Raw genomic sequence first — 27,389 nt, forward strand, 5'->3', positions numbered from 1 at the left:
CACCGTATATCAGGAAGTAGGATTTGGTACGCAGGTAAACAAAACCGGATGATTGTTTCTATCTTCCAAAAAGACTTTATAAGGGCTGTAATATCGTCTCATTCCTCAATGTGAGTATGAACTTTTATTGATTTATTGCTGAAGTCATTGCAAGCATTATTTAGTTATCAGTATATTTAGGTTTTAGCTAGCTGCTTTCCTTCGCTGCACAGTTGCCACGCGTTACTGAAGCAGTTATCTGTGGAAGAACCATGAACACTGTGGGGTTGAGTCTGTTTTACACGAGTGTGATTTTCCGTGGTTGGGTGAGAACCTATACAGGAATGCTAGTTTAGCTCTCGGATGATGCTGAGTAGCATTTCTTGTTTATGTTTCGGTTTAAACTGGCATACAGCTCTGCTCAATGTGTCGTTTGGTTATTTTAAAGCTCTTTTGAAACGTCTTTGTAACTGTATTTGTGTAGTAATAATAATTAATAGACTTTCTGCTACATTATTACAGCTAGCTTTCATATGATTGTACATGCAAAGCTGCTCTGATTTGTCTTCTTCATTTGTATCCGTATTTCTATTTTGATTCCTAGACGATATAATGTGTATAAGTTGATGGGGTTGATACTAGGCCTTGTGCCAATGACGTCTTTTGTTTGTTTTTGTTTGTAATCAGTCAGGTGTTCGGAATCAGAATCAAGTTTGTCGCCAAGTCGGTTCTCGCGTACAAGGCGTGTGCTTGAGCAGTTGAGAAGAAAAGGGAGAGACTCTAAAATCTACAAGTTTGAAAAACGTAGATTTAATGAAGTCGGTGTTGTCGTCTGCAACGCATTGCCATGTCGAGGAAGCAGCTGGGAAAGCCTGCACGCGGGAACAGGAAGTGTGAGGTGGAGAGAAAGAGGGATGAACGTGCAGCCCGTAGGGCTCTGGCCAAATACCGGAAACAAATACCTCCAGAGGAGGATGAAGGAGAGGAATTTGTCAGTTTCTCCAACCAACTCGAAGCACTTGGTCTCAAACTGAGAGAGGTTCCAGGAGATGGGTATGTTCAGGATTTTCACTGCATGCATCTGTTCCACTGAGCTCTGTACAAACTCTCAGAACCTGTTCCCAGCTGGAGAGATGAGTGAAGCCATCTGGCTGCCATCTTACCACTCACATTGTATAATTGAAGAGTTATAACATCAACGAAACTGACTTCATGTTAACTGTTAATGTTGTCTGTTGTTGCCCAAATGAGGATGGGTTCCCTTTTGAGTCTGGTTCCTCTCGAGGTTTCTTCCTCATGTTGTCTGAGGGAGTTTTTTTTCCTTGCCACTGTCGCCACAGGCTTGCTCATTAGGGATAAAATTAGCTCATGTTTAGTCATTCAAATTCTGTAAAGCGGGGCGGCACGGTGGTGTAGTGGTTAGCGCTGTCGCCTCACAGCAAGAAGGTCCTGGGTTCGAGGAGAAAGGCCGGCGAGGGCCGCCTTTCTGTGTGGAGTTTGCATGTTCTCCCCGTGTCCGCGTGGGTTTCCTCCGGGTGCTCCGGTTTCCCCCACAGTCCAAAGACATGCAGGTTAGGTTAACTGGTGACTCTAAATTGACCGTAGGTGTGAATGTGAGTGTGAATGGTTGTCTGTGTCTCTATGTGTCAGCCCTGTGATGACCTGGCGACTTGTCCAGGGTGTACCCCGCCTTTCGCCCGTAGTCAGCTGGGATAGGCTCCAGCTTGCCTGCGACCCTGTAGAACAGGATAAAGCGGCTAGAGATGATGAGATGAAATTCTGTAAAGCTGCTTTGCGACAATGTTTATTGTTAAAAGCGCTATAGAAATAAACTTGACTTGACATTGTGTGGATTTGGCTTATGGGTTGTTTTACGATCAGGGTACGCAAGCTAAAAATCACATTTAACACTTATTATTTTCAATATCAAAAGGCTTGACTAAATAAACTTGGTTGTTTATTGTAGCCCTGTGATAGCTCTATTTACCATGCAAAAAAAAAAATTTGGTGATAATGTTATTTTTGGTGAATGTATGGCAATATATGTCATATTTCGCAAAATTGCTCATGTCATTTAGAAAAAGTGCTTTTTTTTTTTTTTTGACCACAGGTAGCTCCAAAAGGGATGCACTTAAATCATTCTTTATACCATAAAACAAATATTTGGTTCCATATCACTGGAAACATAGTTAAGTTTTAATGTTGAATGCCAGTAAGTTTTCAGACTATTTTGATCAAATTAGTATGTAATTGTGTCAAAAAAATGTCCTCTCCGAGACAGCTAATTTTTCAATATAAAATAACATGTATCTAAAATGATTATTTTCATCCTAAAATGTTGTCAAGATATTGGGACATAAATATTAGAGACAACTAACACAAAGCTTACAGCCTTATATTTAAAAGCACTATGGAAGTAGTGGATTCTGAATTGTCAAAAAAAAATGTCCTCTCCGAGAATCACTTCATTTGTTTCTCCCAGCCCTGCTTAAAGCTACACTTAATCTTGTTATAATACAAACTATTACACATGCCTATGTGTTCTTTAACTTGTCCTTCACTTAAAAACTGGTACAAGAACCAGTTTGAATCAATTTGAATTTTGGACCCCTGTGAGACAAACTTTGTACCCTGATTGTAAAACAACCCTTATGTTAAACCATTGTATCCGATCACATTTGCCCCAAGAAAAGTATCTCCTGGACCCCTCTCCCCCCCCCCCCACCCCCCCACCTCGTCTTATTTTCTAAACTTTACCTACGTTCCTTATGCCCAACTCAGATGGCAGGCTGCAACTAGTTCTTTTACCTGTGGTGATAAAATCGCAGGTAGACACAAGACTGGTCTTGCGTCGGCGCACAATGATGTAGATAATGACGGTGTTGTGGAGGGTCTTTAGTAGAGGCAGGTTGACTCAAGTGGATCATGATCTGTTCGCATTTCAGCTGCGATTCGCTTCCAGTCGGTGCAAATAACAGGTTGACGCATGTAGAGACAGGCAGTCATGCAACACTTGAGTGAGTGACCAATTGCAGGTTGAAGCAGGTAGTGGCAGATAGATGCAGGGGAAGACAAGTGTTTAGAGATGGCTGAGCTGCATCGCAGGTAGACGCAGACTGCACCTGCAAATAGTTTACAACAACCTGCGAGCAGTTTTATGGCCATTTTTTTAATATAAAATATTATAATGTTTTTATATATAAAATATATATTTAAAAAAAAAAGGGCTTTCCGTGTGCTGCATCTAGCTGCTTCTGACTGGTTGATTCAGTTTAAAAGTTCTGCGTCTTACAATACGTCTGACCACAACAAAGGATTTGATGCAAAATGCCTGCGTCCACCTGCAATCAGTTGCCACCCAACCGGTCGCAGCGTTTGTCTTTCTGCCGTCTGACCTAGGTATTATCTTTATAGCACTCCCCTTAAGGCCTCTGCATGCTCTTGCGACAAGGCTTTCGCAGATAGCTTTTCGCAGACAGTTGTAATTTATCGTTGAGCGGGGAGTAATAGGCGTGCGCGATGTTATTCACCGCTACAACGCAAGGGGGCGCGAAATCGCTAGGAGTAGTTGGTGGGTGTGGTTAGTGGAGTGTTTATCCTCCGGTTACTTATAATGACTAGAACTGGAGTCGTATAGATGTACGTACTTCCTCGATCAACCGCTCATCGTGCTGCTCCATCTTCGCTAGTGTTTTTAAAAATGGCGGTTGTGAAAACAAAACAAACCGGGAAAGTAGGGAAGCGGAAGTGCGTGTACAGCGGATGTAGAGTGGACCAATCGGAGCCCTCTTGTCTGCGACGCTGTCTGCAAGGCTTCTGCGGTGGTCACAATTTTTGGGAGGTGTGCGCAGAGCGTCTGCGAAGGTGGGGGGGCTACGCAGACGCTATCCGCGACACCATCTGCAAAGACTGCGTAGTCAGCATAAATTGGTCTTTAACTGTTGGTGGTTTTTTTTTTTTTTGACCCCCCCCATAAAAAGTCTCTGATCCTTTATTTATTTACTTTTTTTTTTTTTTAAATGGCTCTTTTACCACTATAATTATTTCAACTGAGGTTATTTCTGTTTTTCTCTTATACAGTGTATCTTTCTCTTTCATATATTTATGCTTTTTTTTTTTTCCTTTTTTTCTCTTATACCAATACACAGGCTGTACACTACTTCCTTTCTATTTAGGACAGTTGTTGAAACAGGATTATTTTCTCATGTTCTTTGCCATTTTCACTTCATTCTCACAGTTGTCTTAACAGTATTTATTGATCGCAAGCTGCATGAATATTGTGACCAATAAATACTGTTAAGACATGACTGTGAGAATGAAGATAAAATGGCAAATAACATGAGAAAATAATCCTGTTTCAACAACTGTCCTAAATAGAAAAGAAGTATTTTACAGCCTTTGTGTTGGAATAATAGATAGATGGAGAGAAAGGACGAAGAACTATACAAAAGAGAAAGATGGTGTATAAGAGGAAAAACTGAAATCTCCTCTTTAAAAATAATTATAGTAGTAAAAGAGCTGGTCAAAAAAAAAAAAATGATCAGAGACTGAACTGGAAAGGGGGGGAATAACAGTGAAGGGGAGTGTTATAAAGATATATGTAAGGGATATGGGTAAAGTTGAGAAAATAAGAGGAGGTAATGAAGGGGGGGGGGGGGGTCAGGAGATACTTTTCTTGGGGCAAGTTTGATCGGATATGATGGTTTAATACACAAACCAAATGCACACAATGCAAGTGGTCAGATGGCTTCACTCTGAGCCTGTGAGCTCTCCAGATTTTATATAGTTAGAGCTCAGTGATCTGCTCACATACTCTGAGGAAAAGGGTACTAAACTCTACTATTCCTTGTTGCTGGGATGGAACTTTCAAGTGTACATATTTTATGCCTGTAATAATTATGTAGTTTTTAACTTTTTAAAAAGTCCATGTGATATCCCTTTACTCTGAAAGATAATTGTGTCCTAAATCTTTTCAAAATGTACACAATGTGGGGGCGTCGTGGCTCAGGTGGATAAGGCGCCATACCATAAATCCGGGGGACCCGGGTTTGATTCCGACCCGAGGTCATTTCCCGATCCCTCCCCATCTCTCTCTCCCGCTCATTTCCTGTCTCTACACTGTCCTATCCAATAAAGGTGAAAAAGCCCCCCCAAAAAAATCTTTAAAATGTACACAATGTGCTGGTGAAGGATGCATATTAAAAGTTCAAAAGATAAAGGTACCAAGTTCCAACCCAGCAACAAGCAAAGGTGCAGTTTAGTACCCTTTTGTTTCTTTGAGTGCAGACATTTTTACTCGACACGTGCATTGATCTTAATACTGGTATAAAGATAATATCTTTAATTCTGAACGATATATGTTTTAAAGCTGCCTGAAAGGTTTCTTTGCCAAAAACAGACATGTGCTTTGCATCTCGTTTACATTATAGAAACTGTTTGTTCCGAGCACTGGCGGATCAGCTGGAGGGACACTCGCAAGGTCACTTGCGTCTACGTCAGGAGACTGTTCAGTATATGACATCTCACCGGCAGGACTTTGAACCTTTCGTTGAGGATGATGTGCCATTCGCTAAGCACGGTGAGAAATCAGGTTGAGTTTGGGGGTGGAAAAAGAATTCCACAGGAAAGGGAATTAAATAAAATAAGCGAACACAACCCTCTTGAACAGGCTTGTGACTTGAAAGTCCTCCACTGTTCTGTGCAAGTCTGTTATTCTGAACTTTTCCCCTCAACATATTTGAGATCACATTACTAGACGTAATGAATTTTGTTGATAAAAATCTGACAGTAAATTACCTGAAAATTGATAGATAAATTAGCCTACTCATTTAAATACCAACGTGATGGGCCTCCATTGAGTATAATTACAGAGAGCATTCAACTTCTGCATGAGTTATTACCCTTTGGGAGTCTTTTTTTGTGTGTGTGTGTGTGTGTGTGTGTGTGTGTGTGTGTGTGTGTGTGTGTGTGTGTGTGTGTGTGTGTGTGCAATTATGAAATGGCTGTAGCTGCAAGTGAAAGCACGTGTGTATGCTGTGTATTTGTTCCACCCTGCTGAGAAATGTCAGTAATGTCCTAGCAGTTGCAAACTGCATTAAAAGTGCTGAAAATAATTTAAAACCAAGGATGTGTTCTAATAAATGTAAATATATTCTCTTCTCATCCTCCAGTGTCCGAGCTTGCAAAGCCAGGTACCTTTGCAGGCAACGATGCAATAGTGGCCTTTGCTCGCAGTCAGCAGGTGAAAGTGGTCATCCATCAGCTGAATGCTCCATTGTGGGAGGTAAGACACAGCTGTTTGACTCTTGTCTTACCTGATACTTGTTTAGATTCTTCTTGTGAGTAGAGATTAAATGATTTTGATGCAAACTGTAGGTTGTGAAAAATACAAGTGAAGGTAATGTGATATCTTTTTTTAGATAAACGGATCAGAAAAGCCATTATGTCAGGAGCTTCATATCGCGTACCTTTACGGTGACCATTATGACAGTGTCCGGCATATTGGAGACAACTCCGAAAGCCCCACCCGTCTGCGTATAGCGGTATGTAAATGACTTCATTATCCTTTATTCCATAGGTTCCCAACCTTGTCCTGGAGTACCCTTTGTCTGAAACAACTTTAACTCAAGAAGGGCTGTTAGTTAGCTGATTTTAAGTTTACAGGTGCAGGGAAAAACACTTAAAGGTTCAGGACAGGGGGTACTCCAGGACTGGGGTTGGGAACTTGTGTTTGAGTGAGTTTAAAAAAAAAAAAAAAATAGTCCAAGAACAGTTATGTTGCACATTCTAGATATCAGGTTATTGACTGATTTGGCACAATGTACTTCTTCCTTTATGGTAGAATCTAAATAATTCAAGACGGTTCAGTGATGGTGAGAAGGACAAGCAGAAATCTCCCTCCTCCTGCCACTCTCCCTCTGATGATGATTACGATGTTATCCTTAATTCCCTGAAGAATACTTGCCTAAACAGTAAGAGATGCACACTCTATTTTCATATGCTTATCTTGTCCTTGGCGAATCTCTTCTCTTCCCACACTGTGTTTTGATTTGTCTCTCAGGTCGAAAGGTAAATCTGTGCCAATCAAGTGCCACCTCACAGAAGTGCCATGCAGAATGGCTTGAACCTGAGCAGAGGAAACCATCGTCGTCCTGTGACTTTGGAACAGGGAAACACCTCAAGAATAAGAGTGAACGTAGTGACCGTGTGTGTCCACCTGAGAGCAGTACCACACACAAATCCAAGGTAAATGCTGGTTATATTAGCAAATGTTCATCTCATCTCATTATCTCTAGCCGCTTTATCCTTCTACAGGGTCGCAGGCAAGCTGGAGCCTATCCCAGCTGATTACGGGCGAAAGGCGGGGTACACCCTGGACAAGTCGCCAGGTCATCACAGGGCTGACACATAGACACAGACAACCATTCACACTCACATTCACACCTACGGTCAATTTAGAGTCACCAGTTAACCTAACCTGCATGTCTTTGGACTGTGGGGGAAACCGGAGCACCCGGAGGAAACCCACGCGGACAACATGCAAACTCCACACAGAAAGGCCCTCGCCGGCCCCGGGGCTCGAACCCAGGACCTTCTTGCTGTGAGGCGACAGCGCTAACCACTACACCACCGTGCCGCCCCGCAAATCTTCATACGTAAGAGAATATGGTAATGCATCGACCTGATTTTTGATGGCGTTTGCGACCGTACAGCGTCCGTCCGTATGAATGACATGCGTGTATCACCATAGGGAACCCGATCATACATTGCCTTGCACTTATCTCAAACGTTTGACCACCAGAGGACAGAATTTGTATCTTTTATTTACATAAGATAGATGGGTTTTTATCCAGCGCTTATTTTTAATTTGCTTTTTAAAAAAATAACGTGCAATTATCTACTAAGGCTGTAGCAGCCCTTGGCATTAAGAAGAATAGCAGGGAGTCTCTGACGGGTGCATATGTGTTTTATTGCTCTTGAACATGAGTAGAGCATCGAACACCAGACATCACACTGTACACACGAGCACCATGAAAACAAAAATACCTAATGTAGCATGGTTGTAAACAAATGCATAATTTTGCAGAGTAATGTTTACAGACTTCGCTCTGAACGTTACACATCTTGCTCCACTCAACCAAAGGTGTAAACCTCTACAAATTAGCCTCTGCACTTAGTCTCATACTAAACCACAGTTCAACCAATGCACCAAACACAAACAAAACGCACTCAATAAACAGCGCACGCAAACTTTACACTGTGCATGAATGACCGATCAGGATGACCAACAGCAAAGCTTTAGAACATGCCATGCGAAACCTCTGACGGAGGTACAGTACATGGTGAATATAAACACAGCAGCGAGTGTCTAGTATAATAAATACAGCTTCCTGGCTGAAGGCTCTGCCCAGAACATGAATAATGCCTGACTGCCTTGGCTGCCAGTTATAAACATGTTTTAACATTCCTCAGGAGCTCTGCTTTTAGGGTGTGTGGGGGTGTTTTAAAACTGTTATTCCACAAAATTGAGCCGTTTATGAGCTGATGGCTGACGAGGCGCAGAGGCGGCTATGAGCCACGTATGACAATTGAGTGGAATACCTTTTTTTTTTTTTTTTTTAAATCCACGTTCGTTGTATTTTGAGAAACGGAGCATTTTTATTGTTTGCAAATTCAATAAATAAAGTTTATACGAAATGTCTGATAAAATCATTTCCGCTTAATGTAAACAAACCAGCGAAATGACAGTAGGGATTTATAAAAAATGCTATTAGAATTATTGGAAAAATAAGATGTTCTTACCATCCAATAAGTTTTATTTATTTATTTTTTTTTGGGTGGGTGGGTTTGTTTTTAAATAGAGTTCTTATTTTGTCCTCAGTTGGTTCAGTAACATGATCTGCCAATTTTCTTTTTTTTTTTTTTTTTTTTTAGGACCGTTTTTGGCAGTTGGTGGCAATTTAATGCACCTAGAATTTTATATATAATTGTTTTAATTAAAAATGTATAAATTAAAACAATTTATATTTTAATAAAATTTATATAGGGTTTTTTTTTTTTTTTTTTTAAAAGCTCCTTATATATACATTTTAAAAAATAGATATTTAAGGCAGCATGGTGGTGTAGTGGTTAGCGCTGTCGCCTCACAGCAAGAAGGTCCAGGTTCGAGCCCCGTGGCCGGCGAGGGCCTTTCTGTGTGGAGTTTGCATGTTCTCCCCGTGTCCGTGTGGGTTTCCTCCGGGTGCTCCGGTTTCCCCCACAGTCCAAAGACATGCAGGTTAGGTTAACTGGTGACTCTAAATTGACCGTAGGTGTGAATGGTTGTCTGTGTCTATGTGTCAGCCCTGTGATGACCTGGCGACTTGTCCAGGGTGTACCCCACCTTTCGCCCGTAGTCAGCTGGGATAGGCTCCAGCTTGCCTGCGACCCTGTAGAACAGGATAAAGTGGCTAGAGATAATGAGAGAATTTATTTTGAAAAATTGTGGGTTTTATTATTTTTTTTTAAAGCAATATCTAGATTTGTTGTTTGGGATAAGGATATATGTTAACGAGCACTTCCTCTTTTTGGGTTCTAGCTGCCAAATAAACAGAGGAAAGAGCAACAGCGTTTAGAGAAGAAGAGGAGGCAGGAGGAAAGACACAGACAGAAGGTTCTTCAGAGCAGAGGTTCACATGACCAGAATCAGAATGCGCCTGAACTGGTTACACTTGTGCCTGCTCTCAACACACTAAGCATCTAAAATAAAGTTTTTCTTGGACAAACAATTCTAAAAGGTGGCACTTCTGCTTTGTAGTCAGTTATCCAAGTATGGCAAGACATGGGTAAGTTCTACATTGTGTATATGTGGAAGATGTGATCAAGTGCATGGAAATGTATTCTGATTTTAAACCCTGCCATCTTAATGACAATAAGAGGAAATTCTCTCTTTTTGGGGAAAAGCATCATGGGTATGTGCTGTGGTTGCCTTAGCTAAACTTGTGGCGCTTTTTTTTTGTAAATTCACTGTTATTTTAGAACCAAAGAACAGTCTAAATTGTAATTGGGCAGTATGGAAATTATTATACATTACGATTGATGGTGAATTGAAAAATTGTTCGTTCTTTTGACTTCTCCTGATACATGGGTGGTGGTTGTTGTTGTTGTTGTTGTTTGGTTTACTTTTTACGTTCACTTACAGAGGATTTACCATCTTTATATTTTGAAACATGCTGTAACTAAATATGGGCAAGCATTCAGTATTTCATGTGAGGGGAAATAATTCATTGCACATTCATACCCTGAAGAATTGTTGTGTAATATAGTCACAAATGAGCGAGCATCAGTTTTTTACAGAAGTGGAAATTTTATTTATTTAAAGTCAACAATAAAATTTGGGGAGTCTTGTACATCACTTAAATATGTATAGGATTTATTTATTTTTTTTGTAGTAATGCAATACACCTGTTATCTGTTGACTAACACTCCACATATTAAAATAGCATAATGAGAAGTTTGGCGAACAGTAGGCGTTAACTAAAAAGGTGCTGAATTCCCAGTAAAACTACTGTATTTACATGTATATTGTTTTAAAGCAACTCTTCATAATGTGGTCATTATGCCAACTGATCAAATAGTTTAAAAAATAATAGAATGTATCCACAAAAAGCATCATCTCCTGATGATCCACAAGGTGGCAGTAGAGGACTTCTGCGCCACATCCCATGCTGTAAATGTGCAAAGCAAATAAAAGGACGGGATGCAGGAGTAGGGTATAAAATCAAATCTTTATATACAGTGCCTTGCAAAAGTATTCACCCCTTGGCATTTTTTGGGTTTTGTTGCCTCACAACCTGGAATTAAAACGGATTGAGAGTTTGCATAATTTCATTTACAGAACATGCCTACAACTTTGAGGATGTGAATTATTTATTTTAACTTGTGAAGCAAACAAATAGGACAAAATAAAACTTCAACATGCATAACTATTCACCCCCCCCCAATGTCAGTACTTTTGTAGAGCCACCTTTTGTGGCAGTTATAGCTGCAAGTCACTTTGGGTAAGTCTCTGAGCTTGCCCCATCTAGCCACTGGGATTTTTGCCCATTCTTCAAGGCAAAACTGCTCCAGCTCCTTCAAGTTGGATGGATTCTGTTGGTGAACAGCAATGTTCAAGTCTGACCACAGATTCTCAATTGGCTTTAGGTCTGGGCTTTGACCTGGCCCTTCCAACACATTTACTGTAAATGTTTCCCTTTAAACCACTCCAGTGTCACTTTAGCAGTATGTTTAGGGTCATTGTCCTACTGGAACATGAACCTTCGTCCCACTCTCGAACCTCTGGCCGACTCAAACAGGTTTTCCTCCAGAATTGCCCTGTATTTAGTGCCATCCATCTTTCCTTCAGTCCTGACCAGCTTTTCTGTCCCTGCAGATGAAAAATATCCCCACAGCATGATACTGCCACCACCATGCTTCACTGTACGAATGGTGTTCTCAGGGTGTTGGGTTTGTACCACACATGGCATTTCCCATGATGGCCAAAAAGTTAAATTTTAGTCTTGTTTGACCAGAGAATCTTCTTCCATGTGTTTGGGGAGTCTGCCACATGCTGTTGGGCAAACTCCAAGCATGTTTTCTTAACCACTGACATTTTCTGGCCACTCTTCCATAAAGCCCAGCTCTGTGGAGTGTACGGCTTATTGTGGTCCTATGGACAGATACTCCAGTCTCTACTGTGGAACTTTGCAGCTCCTTCAGAGTTACCTTTGGTCTCCGTGCTGCCTCTCTGATTAATGCCCTCTTTGCCCGGTCCGTGAGTTGTGGTGGGCAGCCCTCTCTTGGCAGGTTTGTTGTGGTACCATGTTCTTTCCATTTGATGTTGATGGATTTGATGGTGCTCCAGGGGATCATCAAAGAGTTGGATTTTTTTTGTTGTTGTTGTTAATAACCCAACCCTGATTTGTTTGGAGAGCTCCTTAGTCTTCATGGTGTTTGGTTAGTGGTGTTGCAGCCTCTGGGGCCTTTCAGAAAAGGTGTGTGTATATATACTGACAGATCATATGACGTTTAGATTGCACACAGGTGGGCTTTATTTCACTAATTATGTGACTTCTGAAGGTAATTGGTTGCACCAGAACTTTTTAGGGGCTTCATAGCAAAGGGGGTGAATATGTATGCACATGCCAATTTTCTTTTTTTTTTATTTAAAATTTATTTTTTTACTCATTTCACTTTATCAACTTTGTGTAGATCCATTACATAAAATTCAGATTTAAAAAAATGTAAATTACAGGTTGTAATGTAACAAAATGGGGTAAAAAGCCGGGGGGGAGTACTTTTGCAAGGCATTGTATATCCCCAAGTTGTTGTGTGTGGGTAGTGGACTGTGCCTCGGAAATTTTCTGGAAACTGATTAAGGCCCTTCTTGACCACAAAACATCTGTTACACCCTCTCATTAGTAGCTACGAAGCACTCAAAATCTGTTCCTTATTTTCATCAACCTGACAATTTCAAAAGTGAGATAAGTAAGGTGGCTTAAATGAGTGGTTTCTAACCCTGATCCTGCAGAACCCATGCCCTGCACTTTTAATTTTTTAAAAAAGGTTTTCCCTGCACAAGCACACCCATGTCAACACAGGATGGGTGTGTTAATTAGTAGATGATTTGAACCAGGAAAAACACTGCCACATGTAAGGTAGGGGTATACTGGGAGCACATCTACGAACCAACGGGATAAATAGCCTTAATCATACTTCTTAACAGTACACAACTGACAACACACACTTTACTTTCAGGCAGTGGTTTAGATGTGCAATTTTAGCAAGGTGTGTGTCCCAAGTTAACTAAACTATTCAAAATATTTAATTGTTCCCTTTTTAAACATAAAATGTATGGGGAAATTAGACAAGCTATTTAATTGAATTTTATTACCAATATACACACACAATAGACAGCTGCATGCTTTAGATTGATGTTCTCATTGGACAGAATGGTTTCATCACCAACTTAAGTGCGTTTACACTCCCAGTTTTTCTTTCTTGTTTGTGTTTAAGATGCATGCACGGTGTGTTCGTAGATTTCAGTTACTTCAGTTTGTCTATTCAGTGCAGTTTGCGTTGGCGTATTGCTTTAGAGCACCTCTCTATGGACAAGTGCTATAACTGTATGAGTGATAACTTTTTCTCTTCCCCTTTTTCCATCTGTGGTATGGTTTTCAGCTCTGCATCCATCTGTCTGGCAGGGCTACAAGTTGTGATTCCAAGTAAATGCAGCTGTAGGAAAGGTTTATTAGAAGAACAGGATGCTCAGCAGGCGATATAACTTAATGCTACCAAAAGTTACTCACAATTAAATTCAATATTTTTAAATCTAGTATAAACTGTGGAATACAGACATGGTGTTAAAATTGTCACGCTACCAACCTGAGCGGAAGTGAGCTGTACAGCAAAGCCCTTCTCCCCGAGCTGACTTGTAAACAGGGGAGACACAGACACGGGCGTTGTGGGGTACATGGGTAAGTGTAGTAGAGAGGAGGTGGGGTGGCAGATACAAAGTGGAACGCTGCCTAGAGGATTGTACAGATTCGCCTTCCCACGTCAGCCAGTAACCACGTAAACCTTCATCACCTCCTTTCCACTTGACCAGCACTGAGTCATTTCCTACCATAGTGAGATGTAGATCTGCAAGCGCTGGCAATACTGACAAAAAGAAAGAAACTTAAGCTTTTCTCATTCTGCGCTGAAAGAAGACATCTCGGCAAGAATAATTAGGTTTTTGGCTGGAATCAAATAATATACAGTGGTGCTTGAAAGTTTGTGAACCCCTTTAGAATTTTCAATATTTCTGCATAAATATGACCTGAATCATCATCAGATTTTCACACAAGTCCTAAAAGTAGATAAAGAGAACCCAGGTAAACAAATGAAACAAAAATATTATACTTGGCCATTTATTTATTGAGGAAAATGATCCAATATTACATATCTGTGAGTGGCAAAAGTATGTGAAGCTCTAGGATTAGCAGTTAATTTGAAGGTGAAATTAGAGTCAGGTGTTTTCAGTCAATGGGATGACAATCAGGTGTGAGTGGGCACCCTGTTTTATTTAAAGAACAGGGATCTATCAAAGTCTGATTTTCACAACACGTTTGTGGAAGTGTATCATCGCATGAACAAAGGAGATTTCTAAGGACCTCAGAAAAAACGTTGTTGATGCTCATCAGGCTGGAAAAGGTTACAAAACCATCTCTAAAGAGTTTGGACTCCACCAATCCACAGTCAGACAGATTGTGTACAAATGGAGGAAATTCAAGACCATTGTTACCCTCCCCAGGAGTGGTCGACCAACAAAGATCACTTCAAGAGCAAGGCGTGTAATAGTCGGTGAGGTCACAAAGGACTCCAGGGTAACTTCTAAGCAACTGAAGGCCTCTCTCACATTGGCTAATGTTAATGTTCATGAGTCTACCATCAGGAGAACACTGAACAACAATGGTGTGCATGGCAGGGTTGCAAGGAGAAAGCCACTGCTCTCCAAAAAGAACATTGCTGCTCATCTGCAGTTTGCTAAAGATCACGTGGATAAGCCAGAAGGCTATTGGAAAAATGTTTTGTGGCTGGATGAGACCAAAAGAGAACTTTTTGGTTTAAATGAGAAGCGTTATGTTTGGAGAAAGGAAAACACTGCATTCCAGCATAAGAACCTTATCCCATCTGTGAAACATGGTGGTGGTAGTATCATGGTTTGGGCCTGTTTTGCTGCATCTGGGCCAGGACGGCTTGCCATCATTGATGGAGCAATGAATTCTGAATTATACCAGCAAATTCTAAAGGAAAATGTCAGGACATCTGTCCATAAACTGAATCTCAAGAGAAGGTGGGTCATACAGCAAGACAACGACCCTAAGCACACAAGTCGTTCTACCAAAGAATGGTTAAAGAAGAATAAAGTTAATGTTTTGGAATGGCCAAGTCAAAGTCCTGACCTTAATCCAATGGAAATGTTGTGGAAGGACCTGAAGCGAGCAGTTCATGTGAGGAAACCCACCAACATCCCAGAGTTGAAGCTGTTCTGTACGGAGGAACGGGCTAAAATTCCTCCAAGCCGGTGTGCAGGACTGATCAACAGTTACCGCAAACGTTTAGTTGCAGTTATTGCTGCACAAGGGGGTCACACCAGATACTGAAAGCAAAGGTTCACATACTTTTGCCACTCACAGATATGTAATATTGGATCATTTTCCGCAGGAAATTAATGACCAAGTATAATATTTTTGTCTCATTTGTTTAACTGGGTTCTCTTTATCTACTTTTAGGACTTGTGTGAAAATCTGATGATGTTTTAGGTCATATTTATGCAGAAATATAGAAAATTCTAAAGGGTTCACAAACTTTCAAGTACCACTGTACATTTAGACGGATTTACTTTACAACAATGCAAGTTTCAATGTCAACATATAATACTTGCCTTCTTGAGTGCATGCTTTGACAGACATGGCTTTCTCTTTGCCAGAGAAATAGCTGGCGCTCACGGTGACCAGGTACTGTGTCCCAGGCTGCAGGTTCGTCAGTACCGTCGAGTTCTGCCTGTTATTAACCGTGAGCACGTGGAGTTTCCCTGTAGGAAGGGTGGAGTACTCCACCTGATAAGTCTGTACAGAATCAGGCTGCAGCGGCCCCCAGCTCAATCTCACACTGGTCATGGTCGACTCAGAAACCGTCACTTGCGCTGGGCTCTGGATCTCTGCGTCAGAGGATACGAGGGACAGAGAGAAAATGTTTAGAGAGGGGGAATATGGAATGTAAACAATTTTTGCACAGTCACTGTATCACTGTATGTAAACTTCTTTAACCCATCGCTTCACTTTGTGGATCAAAACACGGTCTTCATTTTTACTGAAATTACACTACCGGTCAAATGTTTGGACAGACCTGTCCATAGAATGGTCTTACTCATTTTTTCTATTTTTTTTACTGAATAATAATAATAATAATAATACATTACCACTATGTAACAATATGTGGAATTATGCAGTGAACAAACAAGACAAACGTGAAACAAATCAGAACTCTGATATTTTACATTTTTAACAGTATTCCTGATGAAGCTTTACACACACTTGGCATGTTCTCAAGCTGCTTCCTGAGGAACTTTCACCCAAGGGGTTTTTCTTAAATAGGAAGAGCACTCTGTTTTCTGCTCCTTCAAAGTTCTAAACAAAATATAATTTGAAGTAAAAACCACTTATGAAAAATGCATTTGGATTCGGGAATAAACTTACATCTGGGCATTAACTCAACTACTTGCATTTATCTTCGAACCAAATTCCAAGCCTTTATCAAAATGTCTCTCATGTTCCCCCTTTCCCTTATTTCCGTACATTTTAAGTTGAACAATGGACATGAGTCAAAGTTCACAGCATTTCGGATAACATCCGCTTCACAAATGAACCGCTTGCTGTTCTCACCTGGATGCGTGGTGAAGGTGGCATGTAGGGTGTTAAAGAATTCTAAGTTGGAGTGTGGGATTAGTGTGACATTGTATGTGGTGTCCGGACGTAGGTTGCTCAGCTTGGCAGAGCTGGAGTTGGGAGGGCGGGTGATCCTCTGATAGTGGCCTATAGCTTTGCTTTGGTCCGTACCACTGTCTACCGAATCCCCTTCATGTCCTGAGTGAATAGGTCCAAACCGGATGTCATAGTACCCGGTACCTGCAAACACAGGTCTCCAGTGTAACACTGCACTAGTAGGGGTGATGTCTTGGACCTGCAGCCTCTTAGCACGAATGATTTCTAGGTAATCAGAGGAAGAGAGAGAGAGGCATAAATAAGCAGAACAGTAATGAGAGAACAGTTTAACAAGGAGTAAGCCAGAAGGAATGTCTCTCAAAATAGAAAGCTCAGTCAGTAGATGTTGGTGTGACAAATAGTACCGTCATGAGAGTGCCTGGTATGGGAGAGAGTGCATTTGACAAACTCTAGTAGGGCGGCATGCCATGCCATATTTGATATTCCTAACCTGATCTGTATACTGTGCTTATGGTCTATGTATGTGTAAGAGTCTAAAACTGGACACTTACTTGACACTCAATCAGTAAAGAGGATTACTTCCTATTAATACCTGGAGGCCCTAAGAAGGCTCCCGTGAGAAAAAGAAAGAGCAAAATAATATATATTTTTTTATAATTAGCCCCTCTCTCCCATTACAGTATTTACTGCTCTGTCTCCTTGCGTTGTAGACCAGTGTCGCTGTTTTAAGCTATTTGTGTTTCTGAGTTGTCTGGCCAAGGCGCCTAAATTTCTGCAGCACGCAATGGTGGAGGCTTGAGGACCACACATCAGAGCATTTTTTAACATAGTTACTGGGAGACCAAATGGTCTCCCAGTGGCCAGATTTGGTCTCCTAGTCAATGCCAAACCAGCTTCACTGGGAGACCAAATTTTAAACCAAGTTATGTCTTATCATTTGGTTCAATCAGTTGCAATTAATTAACCAAGTACCATGTAAGTATACATTTAACAAGGAAAACTTGGCACTGCATTAACTATGTTGATATTATGCTGGCTGAAACGAGGATTCGTAATGCGGCAATTTGCATCACAGAATATGCCGCAGCGGTGCAGCCGCATGGACTCTGGGGCCTGTGATTGTATTGCCCAGACCAGTTGGTCTCCTAGTGGAAAATCCTTAAAAAATGCTCTGCCACACATCCACACCCATAATTCTACTCTTTGCTTGTTCTTTTTTCCAGATCTATATTCAGAGACTAAGCAACACTGAGCATGTTTAAAGCAACTTAATCAAATTTTCGGTCATTGCTAAAGTCTCCACCTATATGTTTGAACCACACTAAATCAATATTTCTTTAAACTATTATTTCCCCACTCAGTTTCTCCAAATAAGCTCTTACCAATGATGGCATTCCTCAAGTCCTCAGTGATGATATTCATGTCTTCAATATCCACAAAGTGCAGATGATCCTCAATAGGTGGACTCACAACATCCCTTAGTACCTGGTAGTTCCCTTGACCAGTGGACACGGTCAGCACATAGACACCCTCGTCCCGCAGCTCAGCCATGGTTTGCTGCACGTTTCCAGGCTGCACACCGTCAGTAAGCCACACCAGGACTCTCGGCAGTCCTTCTCTGGCTCCTCCTGGGATACCCTGCTTCAATACCTCCTCCTTAGCAATCAGAAGAGCTTCATTTGTATTGGTGTCTCCTCCAAGTTTCTGAGTCCTCTGCAGTGCTACCTGAAGGTCCTGCTGCCTGGTATAAGCCTCGAAGCCAAACTCCAGGTGAGGTTTGGTGCTAACCTGCAACAGTGCCATCCTCACCTGATCAGGGCCCAGAGAAAAAGGCTGCATAAGCTCTGACAGGAAGTTTAGCATGTGTGAAAACTCAAACATGGACACACTTCCTGAAGAATCCAGCAGGAACAAGACATCGCCTTCACAGCAGTTCGAAACTGTGGGTGGAAAAGAAATATCAGAAGTTTATGATAATGTTCAGAAAAGAGGTTTCGAAGCTAGCACAAATTAGGAATGGATTTAGAAGTTCAGGCTCAGTTATAATCAGGGCTTTGAACCGGTTCAAGGAACGAAAACGAAAACCGGGAACTTTTTCTATTTCACATGGAACAGAAACGAAACCAGAAACTTTATTATTTTTTATGTTCCAGAACAGAAACGCTTATTAAAAATAATGATAACCGGTTAATACCGGTTTTTATTTCTTTCCTCAAAGTTTCCGTAGCCTACAAATAAAAAAGTCAATCTTCTCCTGCGCAAGTTTCTATGACCCGCTGGGGTTCACTTCCTGTGTGATGTTCGCTGACTGAATGGAGAGAGCGGGAGGGTGGACTACTATCACGTCTCCACATCTTAAATAAGAGGTAAATATTGCAGTCTATCGTTATTCAAAAACGTCAATTTCAAACACGATATCAATATATTTGTCCACGTTAATAAGAGGCTCGCGAACATTAAATGACGTTAACCTCTGTTAGCCTATCAATGCATAGGGCCTGACTAGCCTTTGGTAACACACTAAACAAATTATCTTTCATTTTTGGCACTTTTTCTGTTTGTGTAGATGGGAAGACATACTGAGAATCCAAATCGCCAACATTTGAAATAATAATTGTTTTGAATTATTTCTTGTCTTATTTAATGAAGGTTGTAATAGAATTAGCCTACATTTGGCTTAAGCTGGATGAGACAGAGACATAATTTTATAGCCATTTTTTAAACAGCTGACAGGGAACGTAATTAACCGTTCTGGGAACGAAATTTTTTTGTTCTAACCGGTTCGGGAACGTCTATTTAATGGTGGAACCCAAAACCGGAAACGTTAAAATTCCGTTTCTGTTCGGAACGAACCAATAGGAAAAAAATTCTGGTTCAAAGCCCTGGTTAGAATTAACATCCAAACAGCATCATACGGAGCAACATAATTAAAGCTCAAGACGGATGCACTGTTGTTTAAGACTTTAGTATTTTATTTCTGAACAAGATATCAAATTCTTAAGAACATGTCCATGTGTAGAGTGGTATAAATTAAGAGTATAAAAGATTCAGGAAAATGTGAGATGTTACTCCAGCCAGTACTTTTATGTCAAGGGGAGTACAGTTAATCAAGCCATCCAAAGCACAAAATAAAATGTTTTCACATGAGGAACAAGCAACAAATTGCTTATATTCTCACTGGCATCATTTCTTTCCTCCCACTGTACTTTCCAGGGTTTTCCTCCCTGCTCCTACACAGTCCTTGACTCACTCACACACAACTGTATGCTACTGCTGAAAATCTTCATTCCTTTGCTTCCCTGCGTTTTTGGAACAACACAGTCACTCAGTTATTAAAGTTTCACTGAGGGCAATAAAAATGGATAAAACCCAAAAGCTTAAAAAGAAAGTCAAGTAAAAAAAAAAATAAGGAAAATCCGCATATAAAAAACAGACCCTAAAAAGTGACCATAGAAAATGTCAGATTTATAGGAAGAAAAGACTGCAAGGTTTGTTCAAAAAATTTAGATGGAGCCAGAAAACGCCAGCAGTTATGGATTTCCTGGCAGAGAAAAGCTTCTTAAATTAGAGTTGAAAAATAAACAGATGTTGAGTGGTATCAGCAGGGCTACTGGATACCATGAGGGTTAGCGGGGGGGGGGGTCGAAGGGGCAGTGTGAGGGAGAAAAAGACAGTAAAAGGGGAGGTGAGGACTGAGAGTCTCATAAGAATGAAAGGAAGGAATGCACTTTCTATTCCAGAGACCGCAGTAGCAAGAAGGAATGAAAGCTGTGTGTGTGAGGGAGATGTATCATAATAGGAGAGCAAACCCATGCCCAATAAGACAATTCACTAACGAATCAAAAGATCTTGTAACGTCTGCAGGCGGGGTAGCCACGGGTATTCAGACTTGCACGTAAACAGGAATTTTCTGATGTCCACTTTGTGCCCTTTGGCATTTTAAACAAAGCCTCATTTTAGTATCACAATACAATCGCTCAATAGCTTGTGAAACACTTGACTGCATGTCGACACAGTCAGTTGAACCAATGACTCCTGAAGAATTCCCAGAAGCATTCAGTCATCTCATCTCGAGATGAGACAGACGATGTGAAACGTCTTCATAATCCAAGTACTGCATGGGTCATCTGAAGATGCAATGTAGGACCATCTCCAGGTGCACTCATACTCCAAACCACAGTGGTTCAGATCTAATTATTCCCTCTGATCTGCTCCTGCTGTGTGTTTGCCGCTCTGATCTTCAATTAGTATCTAGTGTTCACTCCACTGGCTCTCTAACATATAGGTAACTGTCTGGATCAGAGCCCAGGTGACACATAAAACTTAAAAAAAAGTACAAAGAGACATTTTGTCAATGTTGAATGAAACACAGCCTGACAAGTAAATCACCGACTTCTTATAATGATTTACAGTGGTGCTTGAAAGTTTGTGAACCCTTTAGAATTTTCTATATTTCTGCATAAAGATGACCTAAAACAACATCAGATTTTCACACAAGTCCTAAAAGTAGATAAAGAGAACCCAGTTGAACAAATGAGACAAAAAATATTATACTTGGTCATTTATTTATTGAGGAAAATGATCCAATATTACATATCTGTGAGTGGCAAAAGTATGTGGTGTGACCCCCTTGTGCAGCAATAACTGCAACTAAACGTTTCCGGTAACTGTTGATCAGTCCTGCACACCGGCTTGGAGGAATTTTAGCCCATTCCTCCGTACAGAACAGCTTCAACTCTGGGATGTTGGTGGGTTTCCTCACATGAACTGCTCGCTTCAGGTCCTTCCACAACATTTCGATTGGATTAAGGTCAGGACTTTGACTTGGCCATTCCAAAACATTAACTTTATTCTTCTTTAACCATTCTTTGGTAGAACGACTTGTGTGCTTAGGGTCGTTGTCTTGCTGTATGACCCACCTTCTCTTGAGATTCAGTTCATGGACAGATGTCCTGACATTTTCCTTTAGAATTCGCTGGTATAATTCAGAATTCATTGTTCCATCAATGATGGCAAGCCGTCCTGGCCCAGATGCAGCAAAATAGGCCCAAACCATGATACTACCACCACCATGTTTCATAGATGGGATAAGGTTCTCATGCTGGAATGCAGTGTTTTCCTTTCTCCAAACATAACGCTTCTCATTTAAACCAAAAAGTTCTATTTTGGTCTCATCCGTCCACAAAACTTTTTTCCAATAGCTTTCTGGCTTATCCACGTGATCTTTAGCAAGCTGCAGACAAGCAGCAATGTTCTTTTTGGAGAGCAGTGGCTTTCTCCTTGCAACCCTGCCATGCACACCATTGTTATTCAGTGTTCTCCTGATGGTGGACTCATGAACATTAACATTAGCCAATGTGAGAGAGGCCTTCAGTTGCTTAGAAGTTCGGGGTCCTTTGTGACCTCACCGACTATTACACGCCTTGCTCTTGGAGTGATCTTTGTTGGTCGACCACTCCTGGGGAGGGTAACAATGGTCTTGAACTTCCTCCATTTGTACACAATCTGTCTGACTATGGATTGGTGGTGTCCAAACTCTTTAGAGATGGTTTTATAACCTTTTCCAGCCTGATGAGCATCAACAACGCTTTTTCTGAGGTCCTCAGAAATCTCCTTTGTTCGTGCCATGATACACTTCCACAAACATGTGTTGTGAAGATCAGACTTTGATAGATCCCTGTTCTTTAAATAAAACAGGGTGCCCACTCACACCTGATTGTCATCCCATTGATTGACCTGACTCTAATTTCACCTTCAAATTAACTGCTAATCCTAGAGGTTCACATACTTTCGCCACTCACAGATATGTACAGTAATTGGATAATTTTCCTCAATAAATAAATGACCAAGTATAATATTTTTGTCTCATTTGTTTAACTGGGTTCTCTTTATCTACTTTTAGGGACTTGTGTGAAAATCTGATGATGTTTTAGGTCATATTTATGCAGAAATATAGAAAATTCTAAAGGGTTCACAAACTTTCAAGCACCACTGTAGGAAGAGAAAAGTATGTATTTACTTCCAGACAAAACCAGAGCAAAATGCATGAAAACACACCCACACACTGTCTCCGTCTACAAATATACACACAAATACATGGTGTCCATGTGGTGGAGTAAGTATTTAGTTAACCACTTAAGCATCTAAAAGAAATTTGATAAAATCATTTCTGTGCACCAAGTGACCTTCAGTGTTAAGGCATGAATGGAGAGGATAGCTGCTGTGATTGAGACAGCAGTGTAAATTCTGTTTTATGAGCAATGGTTAATGAGTTACAGACACTTGTTTCATACACAACTAATACACACTGTAGGCCAAAAGAATGGAAGAAAGTTGAGATTTTTTAAATTTCCCAATTACTTTACATTGTTTTACAGTTGTGGTCAATTTGCCAGACAACACCACAGCACAAGTCGATTAATAGCTTGTCAATGTGTAGAAAATCGCATGGCCCTTCTGTCAGAATAAGTTACAGTGCCATTCACAATTATTAGCACCCCTTTGTAAAGATTAGTACAAAGGGTTAGAAAAAAAATCCACCTTTTGGTGAAGTAGCTTCATCTCACACTGAAAAATTTAGAAAAATCCAACCTTTAATTGAAATAAATTTATTCAGAGAAAAACAAATCCCTCAACAAGAAATAATTATTTTCAACAAACCACGTGCCACTATTATTGGCGCCCCTACATTTAATACTTTGTACAGCCTCCTTTTGCCAGTAAAACAGCACTGAGTCTCTCCTATAACATTTTATAAGGTTGGAGATACAGATCAGGGCACCTCAGACCGTTCCTCTTTACACAATCTCTCCAGATCATCCAGGGTCCAAGGCCCTCTCTTGTGCTCTCTCCTCTTCGCCTCAGTCCACAGGTTTTCACTGGGGTTCAGGTCAGGGGACTGAGATGTTCATGGCAGAAGTTTGATTTTGTGGTCAGTGAACCATTTTAGTGTTTATTTGGACGCATGCTTCAGATCATTGTCCTGCTGGAAGATCCAGTGACGACCTAGTTTTAGTTTCCTATCAGAGGCAGCCAGATTTTGACTTAAAATGTTCTGCTATTTCATGGAGTCCATGATGCCATGTACCCTAATAAGGTTTCCAGGGCCTTTGGAGGAAAAACAGTCCCACAACATCACAGAACTTCCACCATATTTTACAGCTGGGATCGGGTTCTTTTCATTATAGCCATCCTTCTTTTTACACCAAACCCACCTCATGTGTTTATTGCCAAAAAGCTCCATTTTTGTTACATCAGACCAGAGAACACCGTTCCAGTCAAAGTTGTAGTAACGTTTCGCAAACTTCAGGCGCTTGTGGTTAACTGACAGAAAAGGCTTTTTTTCCTGGCACCTTCCAAATAACCTGTTGGCATGGAGGTGGCGTATGATGGTGGTTTTGGAGACTTGGAAACCGCAAGATTTTACTTTTTCTTGTAATTCACCAACAGTGATCCTTGGAGACTATTTTTTTTGCCTCTTTTACCCTCCTCCTCACTGTACGTGGAGGCAAAATAAACTTGGGTCCTCTTCCAGTTAAGTTTGTAACAGTTCCAGTTGGTGTCCACTTTTTATTATCTCATCTCATCTCATCTCATCATCTCTAGCCGCTTTATCCTGTTCTACAGGGTCGCAGGCAAGCTGGAGCCTATCCCAGCTGACTACGGGCGAAAGGCGGGGTACACCCTGGACAAGTCGCCAGGTCATCACAGGGCTGACACACAGACAACCATTCACACTCACATTCACACCTACGGTCAATTTAGAGTCACCAGTTAACCTAACCTGCATGTCTTTGGACTGTGGGGAAAACCGGAGCACCCGGAGGAAACCCACACGGACACGGGGAGAACATGCAAACTCCGCACAGAAAGGCCCTCGCCGGCCACGGGGATCGAACCCGGACCCTCTTGCTGTGAGGCGACAGCGCTAACCACTACACCACCGTGCCGCCATTATTATTATTATTATTGCTCTAACAGTAGAAATGGACATTTTCAGGTGAGTAGCTATTTTCTATAACCATTCCTTGACTCATGAAGATCAACCCACTTCTTCCTCATTTAGTTTGTGTGTTCGCTTATCTTTCCCATGTTGATGGATGACTAAGGGAATTTGACCTCTGTGTTACCTCATAGTTAATCAGGAAGTCATGGATTACAGCTTGAAAGTTCCTACACACTCCAAGCTACTCAAAAATCTACAATTAAATGGGAAACATGCTTCAGTTACTTTGTGTTCAGTATAATTTCCAGGAGTGTCAATAACAGTAGCACGTTTTTGTTAAAAATTATTTCTTGCTGAGGGATTTGTTTTTCTCTGAATACATTTATTTCAATTAAAGGTTGGATTTTTCTCATTTTTTCAGTGTGAGATAAAGCTACTTCACTGATAGATGGATTTTTTCTAACTCTTTGTACTAATCTTTACAAGGAGGGGCCAATAATTGTAGAGGGCACTGTATATAACTCGACAAAAAAGTAACAAATGCATATCCCACTTTCAAATGCATGGAAATCCAGACCAGCATCTTCAAATGACATTTCACAGGTTATAATAATAACTATATGATGTTTTTTTTTTGATGACTGAAGAATTATTGTCATTGAACTTATACGATGAAAATGGTCTTTTTTTCAAATTATATCCTTTTAGTTGAATTTGAGTGAGCAGACTGATCACCATGCCAAAATTGAGAATTCACTGCCTTATTTTTAAAGAAACGAGTAAAGCTAAAAAAAATTTCATTGCAAAATTTGAACTGGGGGTGGCACGGTGGTATAGTGGTTAGCACTGTCCCCTCACAGCAAGAAGGTCCTGGGTTCGAGCCCAGTGGCTGACGGGGACCTTTCTGTGTGGAGTTTGCATGTTCTCCCCATGTCCGCGTGGGTTTCCTCCGGGTGCTCCGGTTTCCCCCACAGTCCAAAGACATGCAGGTTAGGTTAACTGGTGACTCTAAATTGACCGACCGTAGGTGTGAATGTGAGTGTGAATGGTTGTCTGTGTCTATGTGTCAGCCCTGTGATGACCTGGCGACTTGTCCAGGGTGTACCCCGCCTTTCGCCCGTAGTCAGCTGGGATAGGCTCCAGTTTGCCTGCGACCCTGTAGAACAGGATAAAGCGGCTAGAGATAATGAGATGAGATAAGTAAAGCTAAAAAAATTTCATTGCAAAATTTGAACTGGGGGTGGCACAGTGGTATAGTGGTTAGCACTGTCGCCTCACAGCAAGAAGGTTCTGGGTTCGAGCCCAGTGGCCGACGGGGGCCTTTCTGTGTGGAGTTTGCATGTTCTCCCCATGTCTGCGTGGGTTTCCTCCGGGTGCTCCGGTTTCCCCCACAGTCGAACGACATGCAGATTAGGCTAACTGGTGACTCTAAATTGACCGTAGGTGTGAATGTGAGTGTGATTGGTTGTTTGTCTCTATGTGTCAGCCCTGCGATGACCTGGTGTGTACCCCGCCTCTCGCCTGTAGTCAGCTGGGATAGGCTCCAGCTCACCCATGACCCTGCACAGGAAAAGCGGCTACAGATAATGGATGGATGAAAAATTTGAACTGGAAGTCTGGACGAGGCATTTGGTGAGCAAGTTTTACTGAATCATATTCCAGTACGCAAACATAGATAAGGGGAATGGATGTGTTTCTACTTTATTTTAAACTCATGGAATGACATCATTGATGATTGACGCTGCTGGTCAGGGTCGTGGTGAATCTTGAGTCTCAGGAATGCTGGATACAAGCTGGGAATACACCCTGAATGGGACTGCAAGGCACCATGCAAATGCACGCACACAGACACACATTCACTTCAGTATGGTGAATTATGGAACCACCATATCAAACAACTTTAAAACTATTTAAAATGTTGGTGTTGGGTGAATTAAAACGAAATGGAAATATCATCTAGCTGTATGTTCTTTCTGCAGACTTTCTGTTCTGTCCAGGTTCTGAGACCCTTTGGGGGGGGGATAACCTTATAATTATGTAGAAAGCGAGTTCACATTTTGTGCAAAACTATAGTTATTTGCTCAAGTGCTTGAGTGATGAGATGTGAGTAATCCATTTGGTGTGTATGAATTGCACAGACATATGAAGTCAGCTGAGGTGGATGATCAAGCTGATTTCAGCCTGTGGTTATCTTGTGAAAAGGTTTCCTGTTTATTTGTAGTTGACAACGTGAACTTTGACTATAGTGTAGGTTTAAAATTGATTCGCAAAGTAAGAGAATTAATTAAGTTCAGTTTTCATTGCAGCTTAACGTGTGTGAATTAATGTGTAACTCACCTGAACCAGAGCTCAAGCTCTGTGACGTTCCTGCGTGCAGGTGAAAGCTGAACAGCAGGCACGTGAGCACGAGCTGAAACTCCATCGCGTGCGCTTCACCGTGTTGTTCCCTGAGGCACGAAATATTGTAGTAACCTACTGAAGACTGTCACATCCACGGCTGGGAATAAGCATGTTTCGTTCAGAGACTTTCCCCCAGCAGTCAACCTTGAAAATGTTGGCAGATTAGTGCTGTCTTCTTGCTTTGTTACACGTCTCCTTTTTTTTTTTCAAAAGAAGATAAAAAGTACACACCTGTAGCTACAATTTCCGTCGACTGACTCACACGAACTAAGTGCTGTGTCTTGTGGTAGGGCTAAACCAAAAACAGATTGAGACAGTGAGAGCTAGAGCTACTGAATTTGCCCAGCTCCCTCCCTCCCTCCCTCCCTTCTTTTCTTTCGTCCCTCCCTACTTTGAGTTGTGCTGTGGCCGACTGACTAGCTTTCACCGGCTTGGAGCCAATCCCAGCTTTTCCTCACTGTCATTTTTCCCTCATGTTGGCTTTGAATGTGGCTGTTGGCCCTGTAGCTAACCTTATAACCGGGCAGTGCCTCTGAAAACATAGGTCTATCTTATTT

General features: G+C 41.3%; 2 protein-coding genes across 4 annotated transcripts; one reads left to right on the forward strand and one right to left on the reverse strand.

The window, feature by feature from the left end:
• On the forward strand, positions 1 to 10,372 carry otud3 (OTU deubiquitinase 3). Of its 2 annotated transcripts, XM_060938345.1 has the most exons (8): positions 22 to 110; positions 667 to 1,032; positions 5,409 to 5,557; positions 6,150 to 6,262; positions 6,399 to 6,521; positions 6,821 to 6,950; positions 7,040 to 7,224; positions 9,557 to 10,372. In XM_060938345.1, the coding sequence occupies exons 2-8, from the start codon at positions 827 to 829 to the stop codon at positions 9,719 to 9,721; spliced, it is 1,071 nt and encodes a 356-aa protein (XP_060794328.1). In that variant the 5' UTR covers positions 22 to 110; positions 667 to 826; the 3' UTR covers positions 9,722 to 10,372. The 2 variants fall into 2 exon arrangements, with proteins under 2 accessions (XP_060794329.1, XP_060794328.1); XM_060938346.1 differs by lacking the exon at positions 667 to 1,032 and having other exon boundaries at positions 1 to 110.
• On the reverse strand, positions 10,344 to 27,125 carry vwa1 (von Willebrand factor A domain containing 1). 2 transcript variants are annotated; one of them, XM_060938344.1, is made up of 7 exons: positions 27,064 to 27,125; positions 26,770 to 26,976; positions 17,870 to 18,427; positions 16,428 to 16,751; positions 15,428 to 15,703; positions 13,384 to 13,659; positions 10,344 to 13,233 (listed from the first exon to the last, which is right to left on the reverse strand). In XM_060938344.1, the coding sequence occupies exons 2-7, from the start codon at positions 26,852 to 26,854 to the stop codon at positions 13,205 to 13,207; spliced, it is 1,548 nt and encodes a 515-aa protein (XP_060794327.1). In that variant the 5' UTR covers positions 26,855 to 26,976; positions 27,064 to 27,125; the 3' UTR covers positions 10,344 to 13,204. The 2 variants fall into 2 exon arrangements, with proteins under 2 accessions (XP_060794327.1, XP_060794326.1); XM_060938343.1 differs by having other exon boundaries at positions 26,770 to 27,120.
• Positions 27,126 to 27,389: the final 264 nt, after the last annotated feature.

The sequence above is a fragment of the Neoarius graeffei genome, chromosome 13 (genome assembly GCF_027579695.1).
Source record: "Neoarius graeffei isolate fNeoGra1 chromosome 13, fNeoGra1.pri, whole genome shotgun sequence".
In the NCBI taxonomy this organism is placed as follows: domain Eukaryota; kingdom Metazoa; phylum Chordata; class Actinopteri; order Siluriformes; family Ariidae; genus Neoarius; species Neoarius graeffei.

What these genes read in the sequence shown, in the direction of transcription:
- otud3 (XM_060938345.1), top strand. Translation starts at nt 827, where the DNA reads ATGTCGAGGAAGCAGCTGGGAAAGCCTGCACGCGGGAACAGGAAGTGT. An exon ending in TGTGCCATTCGCTAAGCACG is followed by an intron (nt 5,558 to 6,149) that starts GTGAGAAATCAG and finishes CTCATCCTCCAG; the next exon opens with TGTCCGAGCTTGCAAAGCCA. An exon ending in CCACCCGTCTGCGTATAGCG is followed by an intron (nt 6,522 to 6,820) that starts GTATGTAAATGA and finishes CCTTTATGGTAG; the next exon opens with AATCTAAATAATTCAAGACG.
- vwa1 (XM_060938344.1), bottom strand. Translation starts at nt 26,854, where the DNA reads ATGGAGTTTCAGCTCGTGCTCACGTGCCTGCTGTTCAGCTTTCACCTG. An exon ending in CTTGAGGAATGCCATCATTG is followed by an intron (nt 16,752 to 17,869) that starts GTAAGAGCTTAT and finishes CTGATTACCTAG; the next exon opens with AAATCATTCGTGCTAAGAGG. An exon ending in CAAAGCATGCACTCAAGAAG is followed by an intron (nt 13,660 to 15,427) that starts GCAAGTATTATA and finishes TCTTTTTGTCAG; the next exon opens with TATTGCCAGCGCTTGCAGAT.